Here is a 17,003-nt window from a genome sequence, read left to right as displayed (position 1 = left end):
CACTCCAGAACCCTCAAACGAGTCCAGACGCAGTCATCCATCCATTGGGACCAAACTCTGTGCAGTGCGTTGGTGTTGCCTTAGCAGTCTCCTTGGGTATTGGAGAGAATCCTGGACGGGTCGCCACTCTGACACAGGATACCACCATGCTGGTACTCATTTTGCCGACCTCGGAAGGATGACAGGCAGAGTCAACCCCACCTGGTACTAATTCAACAGCTGAGCGGGATTTGAATTCAGGATCCTCGGATCCCAAGCCCACCACCCGAACCATTAAGCCGACACCAGGCATGGGTGTAGTCATATCCAGGTCAATTGCATTAAAATTAACGTAAAATCGTTAATTTTCATGTAATTGACCGAAATTTTAAGAATTTACATGTTGGGTCACTGAATTGGTTCACTAAGTAAAAGCTGGACCCCAATTGTTAGTATAGTTTGTTATTTTCAGAAGAAAAGGTCAAGATTGAGGAAACTGTCAATTTTCATCCAATTGACCTGACATGAGAGCAGGGTTTGTTTTTTGGATCACTGAAACATCTTGCTTTTGATCTCAAATGGTCAAGGTCGCCGAAAATCGTCAGTTTTAAGCTCACCTGGAACGTGTTGCGGTTCTGGGAACCGTGTCCCTCCAAAACAATTGCAACCATCATACAATGGTCCGAGACAGTTATCCCATTAATATACGTGTTCAGATAGTCCCTTCCCTTTAGTCTCGCGGGACAACGGGACGTGCGTTGTGGGGATCTCATGGCTCGGTCTGTTTACACCACCAACTTCATTTCTACTCTTCTTTACTGCTTATTCCTGAGGTAAATCCGAATTTGGGTCCTCGCGGAGGACAACACCCCCTCCACGGCTGAGGGAGGGGAATAGGAAAGCCGCGACAACACCACACGAGCATCGACACTGCAGCTGCGACGATACAGCGATACCCTCGAAGGAACCTCTGCCGCAAGCTCGAGATGATGGTCTGACGTACCCAATGATCTGGGATGAGATTGCCGGTTGCATTGAAACGACATACGAACAAATCCTGCCACGGATTTGGAAGCCTCCTTCCTGCACACAGACAGACCCCAGAGGGGTGGGAGTTGCCCCGCCTACCGTGGGCCTGTCCAATGAGGGACGGCCAGCGAATCGCGCCATGCAACCGTCCAATCAGGAGGCGAGTGGCCAGGGAAGAAAATCCTCCCACCTCACGAGAGGAACGAAGAACGGTCGGGGCGATGATGTTGTCTGGGTCTGCCTCGCCTGGTGTCGTCTGATCCGTCTGGTAGCTTTTTCGGCCTTGATATCTCTCGCTTCGTCCGCCTTCATGCTGGCTGGCGTCCGTCGCTCTATCCCTCGTCTCTGGTGCTTGGTGCTGCGTTGCGGCGGTGGGTTCGAGTCCCGCCGAGCCAGCTCGACCAGACCGCACAAGGCAGACAGGTGCAAATGCAGACGCCATCAGCTCGCCTTCCCTCCCGAGCTGAAGGGCCAAATAAAGGCCGCGGCCACCATTTATTTTGGGTGTGTGCGTGTGTGTCTGTGGACCCAGTCTATAAGTAACAATTGTTTAAGTGCCTTGTACATTATTTGCATTCCTTCTTGATAGTCGGTTTAACTCTGCTCTTTTTGTGCTCCCCTGCCCCCATTATAAATACCCCCCCCCCAATTGTTCAATGTACCAGCTCGTTGTTGTGCTTTCTATTATTGACCCAGCACGGTTCGTGCTTGAGAACCAGTAAGCCGATTGGGCTGTAAGTTGTCGTTTGGACCGACGGACTTTGGTAGTTCCGCTCGGTTACACCGGACCGAGGTCGCTAGAGCAACCCGGTTCGACAGAGTCCGTTGAGGGTGTGACTTCCCCGGTAATTTGTCGGCGTGGGTACTTAGGTATATTGAAATTTGGCTATTAACCCTACCCCACGGTGATGGAGCATGTGGGGATGAGAATGAGTGATTTTGGGAGAGGGGCCAGATTTAGGGGTTAAAAGTCAAGGGGACTGGGATTGGGAGAAAATTGAAAATAGTGGAGAAAAAACAAAAGGTGACAGAAGATTGAATCAACAAAAAAAGTTTCTTTTAAAAACGACATAAATAATTATAAAACAAACAACATGATTATCCTGGAACGGCACTCAGTAGACCGCAAACTTCCGCCAGGCTGAACAGTTTACATTTTGTAACCCACCGATAGGCCAGATCTGGATCTTAACCAAAATCCACTAAGTTTTGTCATAATCCATCCACAACGTTTTGAAATACTGTATCATGCTTTGTATTGTTTTCGGCCAGATCTCCCAATGATGAAGAATCACTTTAGAATTAAAAAAAAATTTACCTGATCCGGATCTGGATTCGGATCTTCAGCGAAATCTGGAGTCAGGACAGTTACCGGAGGATTGGAGAGTAGCAAATGCAACACCATGATTTAATAAAGGATCCAGAGAAGAATTGGGGAAACTATAGACCTGTTAGTTTGACTTCAGTTGTGGGGAAGGTGTTGGAGACATTAATTGAGGACCAGATGAGGAACCATTTAAATAAATACAAACTAATTAAAGGTAGTCAGCATGGGTTTACCAAAGGTAGTTCCTGTTTAACAAATATTTTCGAGTTCGATGAAGCAGTGTCTGATTGGGTGGATGAGGGAAAGGCAGTGGACATAGTATATCTAGATTTCAAGAAGGCATTTGATAAGGTACCACATCGGAGGTTGTTAGCCAAAGTGAGGGATTGTGGAGTGGCTGGTCAGGTAGCTAATTGGATTGCAAACTGGCTTTGTGGTAGGAAGCAAAGAGTAGCTGTGAGTGGGAGTATGTCTTGCTGGGAGGATGTAAGTAGCGGGGTACCTCAGGAATCAGTTCTCGGACCATTACTATTCATGATTTACATCAATGATTTGGATAGTGCGATGAAGAGTAGGCTTTCCAAATTTGCAGATGACACAAACTTTGGAGGTAAGGTGGATAGCAGAGGGGGTGGTCATCATATTCAGGAAAAGTATTGATACTTGTATAGATTGGGCAAAAGATTGGAAGATGTGATTTAACCTGAGCAAGTGTAGGATGTTGGGGATGGGAAGGAACAATGAAAATAGATATTACAGGATGTAAGGGGTAATTTTGGAGCGTGTGACACAGGAGAAGGATCTGGGGGTGGTAATAGATATGGGAGGTAAGCAGGCAGCACAGTGCCAGGCAGCTACAGGTCAGGCAAATAGTGTTTTCGGCTGTATTCGGAGGGGGATCAATTATATATTAAAAGAGGTGGTGTTAACATTGTACAGGAATTTAGTGAGGGCCACATCTGGAATATTGTGTGCAGTTTTGGTCACCACAGTTCCGGAAGGACATAGATGCCATCGAGGGTTCAGCGCAGGGCTACGAGATTGATTCTGGGCCAAGCTAGACTCAGCTATGAGGAGTGGATGAAGGAGACAGGGCTTTATACACTAGACAGGAGGTGGTTACGAGGAGATATGATGGAGATGTTTAAGAAAATGAAAGGTAGAGATAAAATAAGTGAAGATGAATTATTCAACAAAGTAGACGGTGAGAGAACCAGGGACCATAGCCTGAGAGTAAAGAAGAGGAGAGTTAAGAGGGTAGTAAGGAAGTGGACTTTCACTCAGAGAGTAGTTAATACACGGAATGGTCTCTCTTGAAATGTAGTGGCGGCAAAAACAGGACATAAGTTTAAATTAGAACAAGTCTGGAGACGGCGATGGTTCACGAGCGGTATTTGACGATGTAGATTGTTTCAGAAGTCAAGGATCAGACAATGTGATAATTTTTTACCAAGTTATAAAAATGATCAACATGATGTGGTACGAGTGACAGGTTATTAGCTGCAAAATGTCGAAAACCCGGTTTCGTTCAACAACTTTCAAAATTTGACCTTTGCATAACCTTTAAAGGTAAAAAAAACAATGTTGTGGACATTAAAATAAGGAAACAGGATACGTGCTATAGTTTATTGGAATTAGTTCGTCGAAGAAGGTCGAAAACCCGGTTCGATTCCCACAACTTTGAAAATTTGACCTTTGTGAACGTCAAAGATCAAGGATTATGACCTTTGGTGCAAAACTTCTTCTGGAACATTGCAGGAACAATATAATGTCATATAGGCTATATGACATTTTGCACTCCTCGGATTATCCATACTGTGATGAAATCAGCGTAAAAACAAACTTGAAGGGGGCGCCACGGGCAAGGTGTTCAAGATAGAGAAAAATGGTTTCAAGACTTTAGATGGGGAATGACCTCAAGATTATGCATAAAAAATATTGTTATCCTCGCTCTCAAAGTTTGGGCGGTCGAATGATTTTATGTCAAAATTCGCAATTTTCTAAGTTCGTGACTTTGTGACCTTGACCTTGGGACAAAAATGAAAAATCGAGCTCCGTGGGGCCATGCGGGTGCCATTGCGCTAACCAAATACCGAAACCCCTGCCAGATTCGACAAACTCCCTCGGAGAAGATGTAAATTGAAATCAGCTACCCCCTAAAAACATGTTTTTTTTGGCGTGGCTCCACCCATAATGGGCGCACCACGCCCATTCTCAGGAAAACACAACTGGGTCCTGATATAAACCTCCCACCCAAATTTTATCAGGATTGGATCAAAACCCACGGAGCTATGATCAGGACAGACAGGCAGACAGATAGACAGACAAGCCGGTAGGCGGACATGGGTAGTCGACTACCCAATAGAACCTGACGCGATGGGCCCGTTCGATGAGGAATGACCTGAGGATTAAGCACAAGAAAATTCATGATTCTAGCTTCAAGGGTTAATGCTGCAGATTGTTTTTTCGTTAAAATACCCCCACATTTAGAGGTTTTTCGGCCGTTGCTAGGCAACGGAGAGGTCCATAGCAACGGTTCTTTCTCACACATAACTCGGACAACGAAGACGATTTGTTGGGTCGAAGGTAGTCAATCCTAACCCTAACTAACCCTAACCCTAACTAACCCTAACCCTAACAAACCCTAACCCTACCATACCAGTTTCATGTATATCTGACTCATAGTCTCTGAGATATAACGAACTTCGTTTTTTATATTGTTTTCGACCAGGGTTCATTCAAAGTCTATCTTCTCCGACAGTTTTCATAGGATCCGGCTGGAAATTCTTGACAATATGGCTGAATGTACTGCCCACAGTCGCTCGTGGCCCGATTTTTGATTTTCGAAAAAATAAATTTTTTATGATTTTTCAAAAATTTCAAAGTCCCGTTGCTAGGCAACGGTGGTGTCCATAGCAACGGTTCTCATTTGCACACAACTAGGTCATGGTATGAACCTACCAACCAAGTTTCATCAAAATCGCCATTGGATTAACGGAGCACTGGACCGAACAGACACATACAGACAAGCACAGACAGACAAACATATCGATGGAAATACTGATAATAAGGGAAGAAAAAAAAAATCTGAAAAAAATTTTTGGGAGATTTTTTTTTTTCGACTACATCGACAATCCAACAGACAGACAGACAGACAGACAGACACACACACACACCAATAACGAATATAGTGGTCACTTACTGACTCGTGAACCAATTAGATAGGTATCTGGAAGTTATGGAGATAGAGGGGTATGGGGATGTTGAAAACTTTTAGGTAGTTTGAGCATTGATGGGTGTGCAAGTGTACGGAGTGTTGTTGGTGGGGGTCTTGTCAAGGGGGGTTGCGTGGTTGATGTTGTTTGTTTTTAACCAAGTCCATGCCCCCTCCCCGAGGGGAAGAAAAGGAAACAAAAATAAATAAAAAAATTCCAAAGCGACAGAAACTCCAAAAAAATAACAAACAAAAAAAATATTTATTTCATTAATTAAAAACATTTTTTGCATTTTCTACCTTGGATCATGTGTGGTGTTCACGCAGGCATGATGGGCTGAATGGCCTCCACCTGCGTTGGATTTCCTTGTTATATCCTTGTTCCTTGAAATCCCTCAATTCTTCCTTGTAACACTCCCAACCTGTCCACCAAGACTCGGCCGAATCCGTCCACAACGTTTTGAGATACCACGCTATGCAGATTGTTCCAAAAAGACCTGGACAACTTTGGTTGTTCATCTTTTGAGTTCCACAAATGATACAATGATACCCTTTTAGTTTATGTGATAAAGAACCGCATAAAGTTTTCTTTTTTTTTTCAGGTCTGGTGGTTCAATGTAAAATAAAATTGCGACTCCACACGAGATAGCTCAATGTGGCGAATGGTTCAGAGACAAGATCCAACACGCAAGTTCAGCATAATTTCCGTTCAAGCTGTGGAAGGAATCTGCCATCGTGGGCTGGCATCAGAGAGTGGTACAAGAGGTTGAAAGAGACCAAGTTGTCAGAAGCAGAGAAGTACCGGTCAACCAAAGCACAAGTGCAGCAAGACGTTGAACGAGTACGTGAACCATTTCAACAAAATCCCAGAAAATCAATTTGACGTGCATTCAGGGAACTGGGACTTCCAACCACCATCATCCACAGGATTTTGTATAAAGAAAGGACTGAAACTTTCTACCTACAAGGTGCGGATTCTGCAGGAATTCAAACCAAACGATGGACACAAATGCAAGGCGTTTGCCTTGGAAATGCTCAGTCACATAAGAGGATGATGAAGATTACCTGAAAAAGGTCATCCTGAAGGTTGATTTCATGTATCGGGGAAGGGCAACCGACACAATGTGATGATCTGGGGTTCTGAAAACTCTCACATTGTCATTGAACACAAAGACCACAGTCCAAAGGTCAATGTGTGGTGTGCCCCTCTCCATGACCGCTTGGTAGCTCCGTTTTTCTTTGCAGAGGATACAGTGACCTCAACAATTTACATGAACATGTTGGAAGGATTCACCTTCCCACCTACAACCCGATATCATATTTTTCCTTGTTATACCAACTGTTATCAGTTTCCTTGTTATCAGTCGGACTAACTAACTGCCTGTCTTCCACGATCATCAGACATACCCCCCCCCCTTCATTTTTTTTTTCTGTGGGGGTTTGTCAAAGATGTCCACAACACCAAGGTGGCAAACCTGCAGAATCTTCGTTCTCGGATCACAGGTGCATGCGCACAGGTGGACACAAACATGGTGAGCCGAACATGGCAAGAACTCGTGCACCACCTTGATGTCCAGCATGCGACAAACTGAGTTCACATTGAAGTGTATCGATGATGTGGACAAACCTTGATGAGTTTCTGTATCATAGAAACCATCGGGTACGGTTGTATCAATTGTGGTTCTCAATTACATATATTAACAACCAAAGCTGTCCTGGTATTTTTGGAACAAAAAAATTATTTGTATCAGCAGTATTCCATGCCAAAGGGAGGCCATCCCCGTAAAAAGGATCAACCCGTAAACTAGATGTCTGCGATCACAAAGCGATCACCAAGGGTAAGCCTCCCCCGACGGAGGCTTACCCTTGGCCTGTGATCCAATGATGGCCATAGATTTTTTGGATCACCATATGACCTTGACCTTCTAAATTTAGAGATAGAGTGTAAATGCAAGTCCCATCACCAAGTGCCTACCCATTGGCAATTCCCATCACCAAGTGTCAATTGGAAACTCCCATCACCAAGTGCCTGCCCATTGGCAAGTTCCTTTACCCAGTGGCCAATAGAAGGTCCACTCACCCATTGGCAATTGTCATGTTCAACTCAACCAGTGGTATTCACCCAGTAGCCCAAAACATGCAGTGCCCCTCACATTCAATGCCCCTTACCTGCGAGCAGCAGCAGCAGCAGCAGCTGAGATCTTGAGGTGCTCATCGTAAAGCTGTCAAGGTCGTCCTCTGGGTTTTTGGGTGTGCGTTTTCCTGTTTGTATGTGAACAGCTAAACGTGGGAGGGGAAATATTTTCTTTGTGGACCAAACCTTCCTTTGTTTGGAAATGAAAGCATTTGGTGGGAAGGGCACATGTTTGATTTGCTTGGGGGAAAGACCACAGGTTTCAATGATGTGCTTTCCAGTCTCTTGGAACTCCTCCTACACGCAGCAATGGATTTCATGGATATGACTGAAAATGTACATTGATTGACAAAAAAAATTATATATTATTTTCTAATAACGCTGGTATGTTCTAGTCCTACTTCTTTAACGACCCCAATTATTCCCACCTCGGAATAGCTGGGGAACGTTTTTGATCCAAGTCCTTCGAGAACCTGTTGGACTGACGTTCAACCGAAGGTGACAGGAGGTTAACTTGTTCAGGGTGCCGGAAATAACTCACCTACTCTTAGCAAAAGACCCCCATGAGATCTCTATAACGTCCACCAACTAGTCCTGCCACACGAGACACCCGGCTTAACATTCATCCGTGGGAAGGCGCACCTTGCGATGCAACTTCTTGACTACAAAGGGTCTGCCCCAGTTTATAGTCAGGTTGGGAATCGAACCCAGGCCAGACAGCTTAAAAGTAAGTTTGCGGCCTCTGTACCGTCCTGTTAGACATCTATTCATCTGTCATGTTTGAAATATTGCTGACAGTTCAACTAGAACAAGATACCTCTTGACATGAGAGATATAGTTTAATCACGTGGTTAGTTCCATGTGTCTAATCACTGTAAAGCAGTTTATTTGTATGTTTGAGCTTTTTTAAAAAAAATACATTGTCAAGGCTCATATGAGAGCTAACACACAGAAACGCATAACAAGGGGATCAGGAGACAAAAGGGGTGGGAGAGTGGAGGAAAAAAACATCTGTGGAAGGGAGAGGGATGGGGCGGGGAACATGGGGTATACAAGATGGACATTACAGGGACTTTCAGGAAGGAAAGCAGGGAATTTGAAGGAGGTGGGTTGGGGTAGATTAATGGGGGTAGAAAAGATCAAGATTTAATATGGGGGAAGATATGAGATGGTGGTGAACAGCTGTTTTGAAGACCTGGAGGGAGGAGTGGGATTGGAAAGAGTGTGGGAGTTTATTCCAGAGGCAGGAAAAAAAGAGGAATGAAAGAGTGAATGTGAGCAGTGATGCTTGATTTTGTTAGTTTCATCACAAAGGGGTGGCTGGTAGACCTTGAGCACCCTGTGGAAATATAGGGGGGACAGGGCACAGAAAGAGCAGGGGGAGGGGGGAGGACAAGGCTGGAGATGAGACGGTATAAGGCCGAGAGATCACCGACCTGCCTCCGGTGAGAGAGTGAGAGACCCAAAGATCCTAAATGCGTTTTTCACAGCATGAAGTCGAGCTACGTGTGAGGCAGGAGCACCACCCCAGATGGGAGAGCAGTACTCCATCAGGCTGCGGTTGAGAGCTTTGTATGTGGTCAGGAGCTCAGGCGGGCCGAGGAAGGACTTTGCATGATGTACGATGCCCAGTCGGCGACTGGCTTTGGAGGCCAGCATGGAGATGTGGCTTTCCCAGAAAATATCATGGCAGATAGTGAGGTCTAAAAGCTTGAATGAAAGGACTTCTTCAAGGGGATTGTTGAGAAAGTAGATGGGAGGTTTTTTTTTCCAGATGGTCCTTTCGGAGAGACAAAGTGAGAGTGTGAGATTTGTCAGGATTGAAAGACATGTTCCAGGTGTTTGACCACCTTGTGATTGAGTGAAGACGCTGCTGCCTGCCAATCAGAGGCATGAGAGATGGCACGAAAGAGGGTGGAGTCATCAGTAAAGAGATAAAGAGGATTTTTCAGTGAGTCTGAGAGATCATTGATGAAAACCAGATGAAGCACAAGACCAAGAACACTGCTTTGAAGAACTCCAGCCTGGACAAGAAGAGGAGATGAGAGAATTCCATTAAAAGCCACACGTTGACAGTGACAGGAGAGGACGTCCATGAGCTGTGAGTGGAGATTGCCTTGGATACCATAAGAAGAGAGTTTTGTGAGCAGGGTGGGGTGCCAGACCATATCGAAAGCTCACGATATGTCTATGGATATAGCTCTGATCTCATGTTTGGCAATTCGGAGCTCCATCCATTGTTGGGAAAGCAGAAGCAGCATGTCCAAGGTAGAGTGACCTGGTCTAAATCGAAATTTATGATCGGAAATCAAGCCATTGGAGAAGAGGAAGGATTTGATGTCAGAAGCGATGATGGATTCCATGACCATGCTGATGATTGCGAGAAGGATGATTGATCTGTACTTGCATGGATCAATTTTTGCACCATTTTTATGCAGGGCGGTAATGCTTGCTGATTTCCAAGCAGGTGGCAGATGACCTTGAGCGAATGAGAGGGTGAATAGAACAGAGAGAGGATGAGGAAGAGCAGCAGGAGCAGGTTTTTAGCACATGGGGGCTGATGCCGTCTGGACTGGTGCAGAATCTGAGTCGAGGTTTGACAGCAAGCTCTCCACCTTGTCAGAAGAAAAGGACACAGAGTCCAGGGACAGTTGGGTGTGACTGGGTAAGGTGGGTAGAGAAAGTGATGGGTTTTGGACACAAGATTTAGCTTCAAACACCGAGTTTAGGCATTCAGCTTTTTCACGTGCGATATCAGCAGTGCGGCCATTTGAGGTATAAGGGAGTTGATGGACGGGGACCATACTCCAGAAACAGACTTAACCACATGTCACCAGGATTTGGACGAGGGAGAAAAGTTTGAGAGTTCAGACTTGAGATTAGAAAGATGCTGTTTCCTGACTCTCCTGGGGGTAGACACACACTTGTTCTGGGCTTTGTGGAAGGAATTGAGATTGCCTTCAGTAGGATTCACCTTCCAAGATGGGAAGGCAAGTTGTTTCAGCCTCGCTACAAGCTTCAGTGTATCATGGGTGGGAGGAAGGGTACGACAACTAAAGATGAGATGGAATAAATCTGTGCATGAGAGAGAGCAAATTTCTTTGAAAAATTTCCCAGGATGAGTTGATGTCGGAGAAAGTAGAGATGGCAGATCAGTCTTGAAGTTTGACCGTCAGTCAGCTGATTGAAGACCCTGCCAGCCAGCCTGAGTGAAATGCCAGACTCGGCGGCTCTGAAGTGGTTCTCTAATAACAGCCAGAGAGATGTCCACTTTAACAAGGATATCGTCAGATGAACCAATTGGAGCAAAAGAAGAAGAAGAAGAAGAAGAAGAAGAGGCAGAGGAAGAACAGCAGACATTTTCTGGGAAATTGATCAAAATCAAATCCAGAAGAGATGGAGTACCATTGGCTGAGATCCGGGTTGGGAAGTTCACAGATCTAGTCAGTCCCAATGAGTCACCAAAGTCTTTTTCTGAAGTGTGATGGCAGGTGAGAGAGGTACCCACACCCAGCCAACTGGCATGATGACAATTGAAGTCTCCACATATGAGGAAGAGAGAGTTTGGATGAGAGGAGAGAAGATGGTCCATGTTTTCGGCGAGTGAGATGTAGATAGAGTCATCACTGTCTGGTGGACGCTACAGTACACATATAAACATGAGGTGGGAGTGGAGGGGAAGCCGTAGCCAGAGTTATTCCTGGGGGAGTGGGGGAGTGAAGGCAGTCCATGGAGAGTGAGGAATAGAGTTTTTGATAAAGAGAGCAACTCCACCGTGAGGATGAGGCTCAGGTCTATCATTCTGGAGAATGGAGTACCCGGGAAGAGATACTGAAGAGTAAGAGACTTCTTGAAGGTGGAAAGTTTATATTCAGCAGATTATGTCTGGTTTGCCAGTGGCAACCTGTATGGAGAGATCAGTGAGGTTCAAGCAAAGGTCCCGGATGTTTTTTTTGTGTGTGTACCTTGTCGAGGCTCCTATGAGGGCTAACACACAATGCAAATCAAGGGGGGGGGCATGAGACAGGAGGGGAGGGAGTGGGAAGGACAAAACAGTGGGGAACAGACACATGAGGAGATCTGTGGAAGGGAGAGGGATGGGACGGAGAACATGGGGAATGGAAGATGGACATTACAGGGACTTTCAGGAAGGAAAGCAGGGAATTTGAAGGAGCTGTTTTGAAGGCCTGGAGGGAAGAATGGGAATGAATAGAGTGAGGGAGTTTATTCCAAAGGTGGGAAAAAAAGGAATGAAAGAGTGAAGGTGAGCAGTGATTCATGATTTTGGTAGTTTTACCAGAAGGGGGTTGTTGGCGGACCTTGAGCGCCCTGCAGAAATGTGGTGGGGACAAATCGCAGAGAGAGCAGGGGGGGGCGAGGCTGGAGAGGAGACGGTAGAAGACAGAAAGACCACCGACCAACCTGCGGTAATTGAGTGAGAGGCCCAAAGACTCAGCCTCATTGCGGGAGATGCCGATGATCCGAAATGCCTTGGTTTCCACAGCGTGAAGCTGAGAAAGGTGGGAGGCAGGAGCACCAGCCCAGAGGGGAGAGCAGTACTCCATCAGGCTGCAGACAAAAGCTTTGTAAGTGGTCAGGAGCTCAGGTGGGCCGAGGAAGGACTTTGCACGACGGAGGATTCCCAGTCGGCGACTGGCTTTGGAGGCGAGGTCCACACTATTAAGGAGGAGAGAGGGGAGGAGGCTTTGGATGCAGGGGAGTGGAGGGGAGGGGAGGATAGGATAAGGGAGGAGAGGCAGAGGTAGTGAGAGTTGTAGACAGTGTGTGGGAGATTGCACAAGAGCTAGGGGAGAGGGTCAAATGGGGAGGAGGACAAAGGGCGAGGTCGTGAAGGGGTGAGTAGCAGTGGGGAGTAATAAGAGAGGGGACAAAGGGAGGTGGGAGATTGGAGGAGGTGGAGGAATGAGATGAAAGAGAGAGGGTGGGAGAAGGAGGCAGCTTTGTGGATGAGAGAGGGGGGGCAGCTTTGAGAAGGGGGAGTGAGGTGGAGGTTTGAAAGGGAGGGGTGAAGTGTGGGAATTGAGGGAGAAGGTGAGGTGGAAGAATTGAGAGGGAAAGGTGTGGGAGGAGTTTTTGAGGAAGCTTGGAGGGGAGAGAGAGAGAGAAGTTTGCTTTGCAGAGGGAGGAGGCGGTTGATTTGTGAGAGACGGGTGAGAGGGAAGCTTTGAGGGAGAGGGGAGATGATGAGAGCAGGCATCACCATGAGGGATGAGGGAGGAGCGAGAAGGAAGGGGTAGGGATAGCGGAAGGATGAGACTGGGAAGAGGTATTGTGAAGATGGGAGCAGGTGGGGAGAGGAACAAAAATTGAGGGGGTGGGAAGGAGGAGGAGGAGAAGTGATGAGATTTGAGGGGGTAGGAATAGGAGGAGGTAGCTTTGAGAAGAGTGAGAGGGGAGAATTGAGGGAGAAAGGTGTGGTGAGAGATTGTGAGAAAGGTGAGGGGGAAGCTTGGGGGGAGGAGAGTGAAGTTTGCTTTGAAGAGGGTAGCTAAATTGAGAGGGAGAGGTGAGAGGGAAGCTTTGAGGGAGAGGGGACACGATGAGAGCAGGCATAGCCATGAGGGAGGAGGGAGAAGGGGTGGGGAGAGGGGAAGGGTGAGACTGGGTGGAGGTATTGTGAAGATGGGAGTAGGTGGGGGAGGAACAAAAATTGAGGGGTGGGAAGAGGAGGAGGAGAAGTGATGAGATTTGAGGGGGTAGGAAGAGGGGCAGCTTTGAGAAGGGGGAGAGGGGAGATTTGAAGGCGAGGGTGAGGGGGGAGATTTCGGGGAGAAGGATGAGAGGGGAGAATTGAGGGAGAAAGGTGCGGGGAGAGATTTTGAGAAAGGTGAGGGGAAGCTTGGGGGGGGGGGAAGACGTGGAGGAGGAGAGTGTAGTTTTCTTTGAAGAGGGAGGAGGTGGCTGAATTGAGAGGGAGGGGTGAGAGGGAATCTTTGAGGGAGAGGGGAGACGATGAGTGCAGGCATAGCCATGAGGGAGGAGGGAGAAGGGAGGGGTGCGGAGAGGGGAAAGATGAGACTGGGTTGTGGTATTGTAAATATGGGAGCGGGCAGGGGTGGGGAGGAACAAGATTTGAGGAGGTGGGAAGAGGAGGAGGAGGTGTGATGAGAGGAAGAAAGAGAGCATGTTTGAGATATTGTGGGGTGTATTGAATGAGAGTGAGATATTTGTTAGGATTGAATGGAGCCCACAAATGTTTGAAAACTAAACAGTTTGAGATACCAGAGGGGGAACTGTTAGTGAGGCAGAGGACAGTGGAGAGATGATAAGAGTGGAGGTAGGATGGGGGGCAAGATGGGAGGAGTAAGGAGGGGGTATAAACAGGGAAGAGTCAGGAAGAGGTAGATTTAAGGAGGTGGGATGAATTTGCACTGAAGTTGGAAAAAAAAAAAGAATGATTACCACTGTAAAATGAACAAGCGTTGCAAAATGGGATTTTAAAAAAAATTTGTAGGTCAGAGATTTGTTTAAATACATTGGAGGATGCATGGAGTGCAGAAGAATCGAGAGAATTGAGGAAGGAAGCATTGTATATTTGCTTTAGGATAGATTTTAAGATAATTTGGCCAATTTGGTTGAAGTGTATAAATTTTAAACACATTTAGTTTACCATCATCAACATTGTGTCATGATTCATGTTCCTACCGGTATTTGATTAAACGGCTTGCTTACTCCAACCACTCCAATTGCAGCCATAACCGGCTCTTTGACTTGGGGTGTGCTTATCATCTCTTAGGCATGGTCACCTGACTGCGACCTGTGGGTGGCCACGACTTTCTAGCACATGACAACTCAGTTGCATTCAAATTTCAGAATACTAGCACTTAATAAAAGCCCCATAAGATTGGTTTAATCATGCTTTCAAACGGATAATTCATATCACGCATTTTCCATTCTAATATGAGGTTTATTCGAGTGATGTCTACCTTTACACATAAACACACAAAAGGCAGCATCAACCACATTGTGTAAATTGTTGTGCAGGTTGCAGGAAGCTTCAAATACCCAGCATGGAGGTGAATGACATGAGAACAACATTCTCTACAGGTCAATGGATGAGCAGGTTATAAACAAGCCATTATACTTAAGTAGACAAAGCCACCTTTATTTTTTAACAGGTAATGAATATTTACAAACAGAGGCACAATTCAATTGCAAATATTAACTAATAACCTGCTGCAATGTAAAAAAAAAAAACATTGAGATTGTGCAAGTTTTTTATGAATGTGGATCGCTTATCCAACCACCGGCTTTCAGAGAGATCACAGGTGGAGCCAAGACTAACTTGTGGTCACAATGAAGTGCAGTAAGATGATATGGGGTGGAGAAAGCAATATCAATAGAGGTGGAAACAAGTATGTTAAAGGGAAGGTTGTGTTGACCTGTTTGACATTCCGATCGAATCAAGAAGGGTAGTGGAAACTATCCTGCCCTTATTGTTGTCGACATTGCGACAAGTAAAGGATGGAAAAATCCATCAAAGTTTGTGGATTGTTTTAGCAACATGTAGCAAGCAATTCCTGTGTTAGTTACGTCACAATGGCGCACAAAGTATTCTCTCTGGGTATTTCCAAGATGGTGGCAAACATCAAATCACGTGATACGGATCATGTATAAATGAAGGGTCTTGTGAATAACGAGCTGAAGTGCAAGGGTGATTCGCATTACAGGTGGCTGCTGTGCGTCCAGCTATCACGCAACCAAAAAGTGTGCTCGAGTGGTGCAAAGTATGAAAATGGACGTGAATCAATGTACGTTAACCTTGAACATGTATTTAACAATCATGTACGATATTTATAATGTGATTAATAAGTCAAAGGAAGTTAAGGATGACCTTGAACCACCCTCGTAGCTCAAATTGGTTCAATGTTCAATCGATGTTAAGAGAACACTGGTGGTGACTCATAAGGTCCTTGTCCTGGAAATAAGGTCATAAGCTTTGTAAGCTTTTCCAATAAGCCTTTGACAATGCATGGAAAGAGGAATGACAGAAGAAGAGTTTCATCTTCATCAGATTTATAAATCAGAGCTGCAGTATATTGAAAGACGAAGCGTCGGGATTCGAAGGAAGTGCTCGCTCGATAGCAAGTTAGCGTTGAAGAAAAGACGTCTTGATTCCGAGTCAAATCCCAATTAAATTGCAATGGTCAAAGCTCCCAAAAGACAAAACCCCTGCCAGGAAACCCCGTTAAACCAAAACTAAACTGTATTCACATATGATGAAACCAAAGGCAAAATGATAACCCTATACATATCTGTAATCAACATCTCACTTTGCATTTCGATTGTAGTTTTGTCATCTCTATTCCAATTAATTTTGGTTTATTGTGATTAGTATAGTCTGGTATTCTACAATGTAGGGTTGACTCAGCATGTCATCTTTCCGAGGTTGGCAAAATGAGTACCAGCGCGCTGGTAACGGGCATCGCATGAGCGGCACAGTTGCGCCCCCAGAAAATGATGCAGCCAAGCAGCCACGGGCTGCATGTGAACAAACAAAAGCTTCAAGAAACTCGCTCATTGCTGAACAAAATGTGACACTGGCTGGAAATTACATAGCAAAGGATTAACATCTGTGCTGAGTTTTCCGAGAACATGACCATTCCTTCTGGGTTGGTGGTCTCCCCTTTGAAGATTATCCAAGGTAATATTCTCTTTCTTTTCTTTTTCACTCGGATCACTGACAGAAAAGTGCTAACAAGCTCTGGTCACCCATTGTTAGCAGGAAGCATCTCATGCGAATGATCATGTGACATGCACATTAACAATAAAGGATCATGTGACATAATTTGGGAAGGCTGTACATGTCACGAAACAAACAGTGGCATCAAGGAAGCGGTCAATCTGAATCCCAGTCTTCAGAAAAATTTCAATGTAATGTAGCACCCACCCATGGGCGGCCTACTTTAATATCGTTGTTCAATGCAAAAATAACATTTATACATTCAATTTGTGCCTTAAATGCAGATAATGTCGCCATGCCCAATTGTTGGTGTGTGTTTGCCCACGCCACCTGTGGTTTGAGGTACGCTGCAAGGCCTTCGGACTGGAATAGCTTGCTCAACCAGTCTTTGGTACAGTTCCACAAAGTTGTGTAATTTACCTGCAACATTTAATGTCTAGTTTAAGCACAAGTTTATTTTGCATCTTGAATGTGAACAATGTCCAATTTGGACACGATTATCCTGTGTGTTTTATCATTCGTTTAGTCTCTTCATCCTGTGTCTGTCTGTGTGTCTGTACATTGTCGTCAACAGTCTTACTTTTCTCATCTCAGACTCCTAATAGAGGAGGTTTGT

General features: G+C 45.5%; 2 protein-coding genes across 5 annotated transcripts in view; both read right to left on the bottom strand.

Annotated features, from left to right (window-relative positions):
- LOC147024007 (5-hydroxytryptamine receptor 3A-like) overlaps positions 1-7,784 on the bottom strand; it is a 132,274-nt gene extending 124,490 nt beyond the window's left edge. The window contains exon 1 of the mRNA XM_085890152.1: positions 7,719-7,784. Coding sequence (XP_085746278.1) covers positions 7,719-7,764 — 46 coding nt within the window. The 5' untranslated portion in view covers positions 7,765-7,784. The remainder of the gene's footprint in view (positions 1-7,718) is intronic.
- A 6,797-nt stretch (positions 7,785-14,581) lies between these two features.
- LOC147024004 (5-hydroxytryptamine receptor 3A-like) overlaps positions 14,582-17,003 on the bottom strand; it is a 91,711-nt gene continuing 89,289 nt past the window's right edge. For all 4 annotated transcript variants that reach the window (XM_085890149.1, XM_085890146.1, XM_085890148.1 and 1 more), the window contains exon 10: positions 14,582-17,003. This exon is cut by the window's right edge and continues 1,284 nt beyond it. The gene's annotated coding sequence lies outside the window, so the exon portion shown is untranslated.

This window comes from Eptatretus burgeri, chromosome 7 (genome assembly GCF_056783735.1).
Source record: "Eptatretus burgeri isolate ZD-2024b chromosome 7, Ebu_testis_v1, whole genome shotgun sequence".
NCBI lineage: Eukaryota > Metazoa > Chordata > Myxini > Myxiniformes > Myxinidae > Eptatretus > Eptatretus burgeri.
This window is presented reverse-complemented; position numbering and strand designations above follow the sequence as displayed.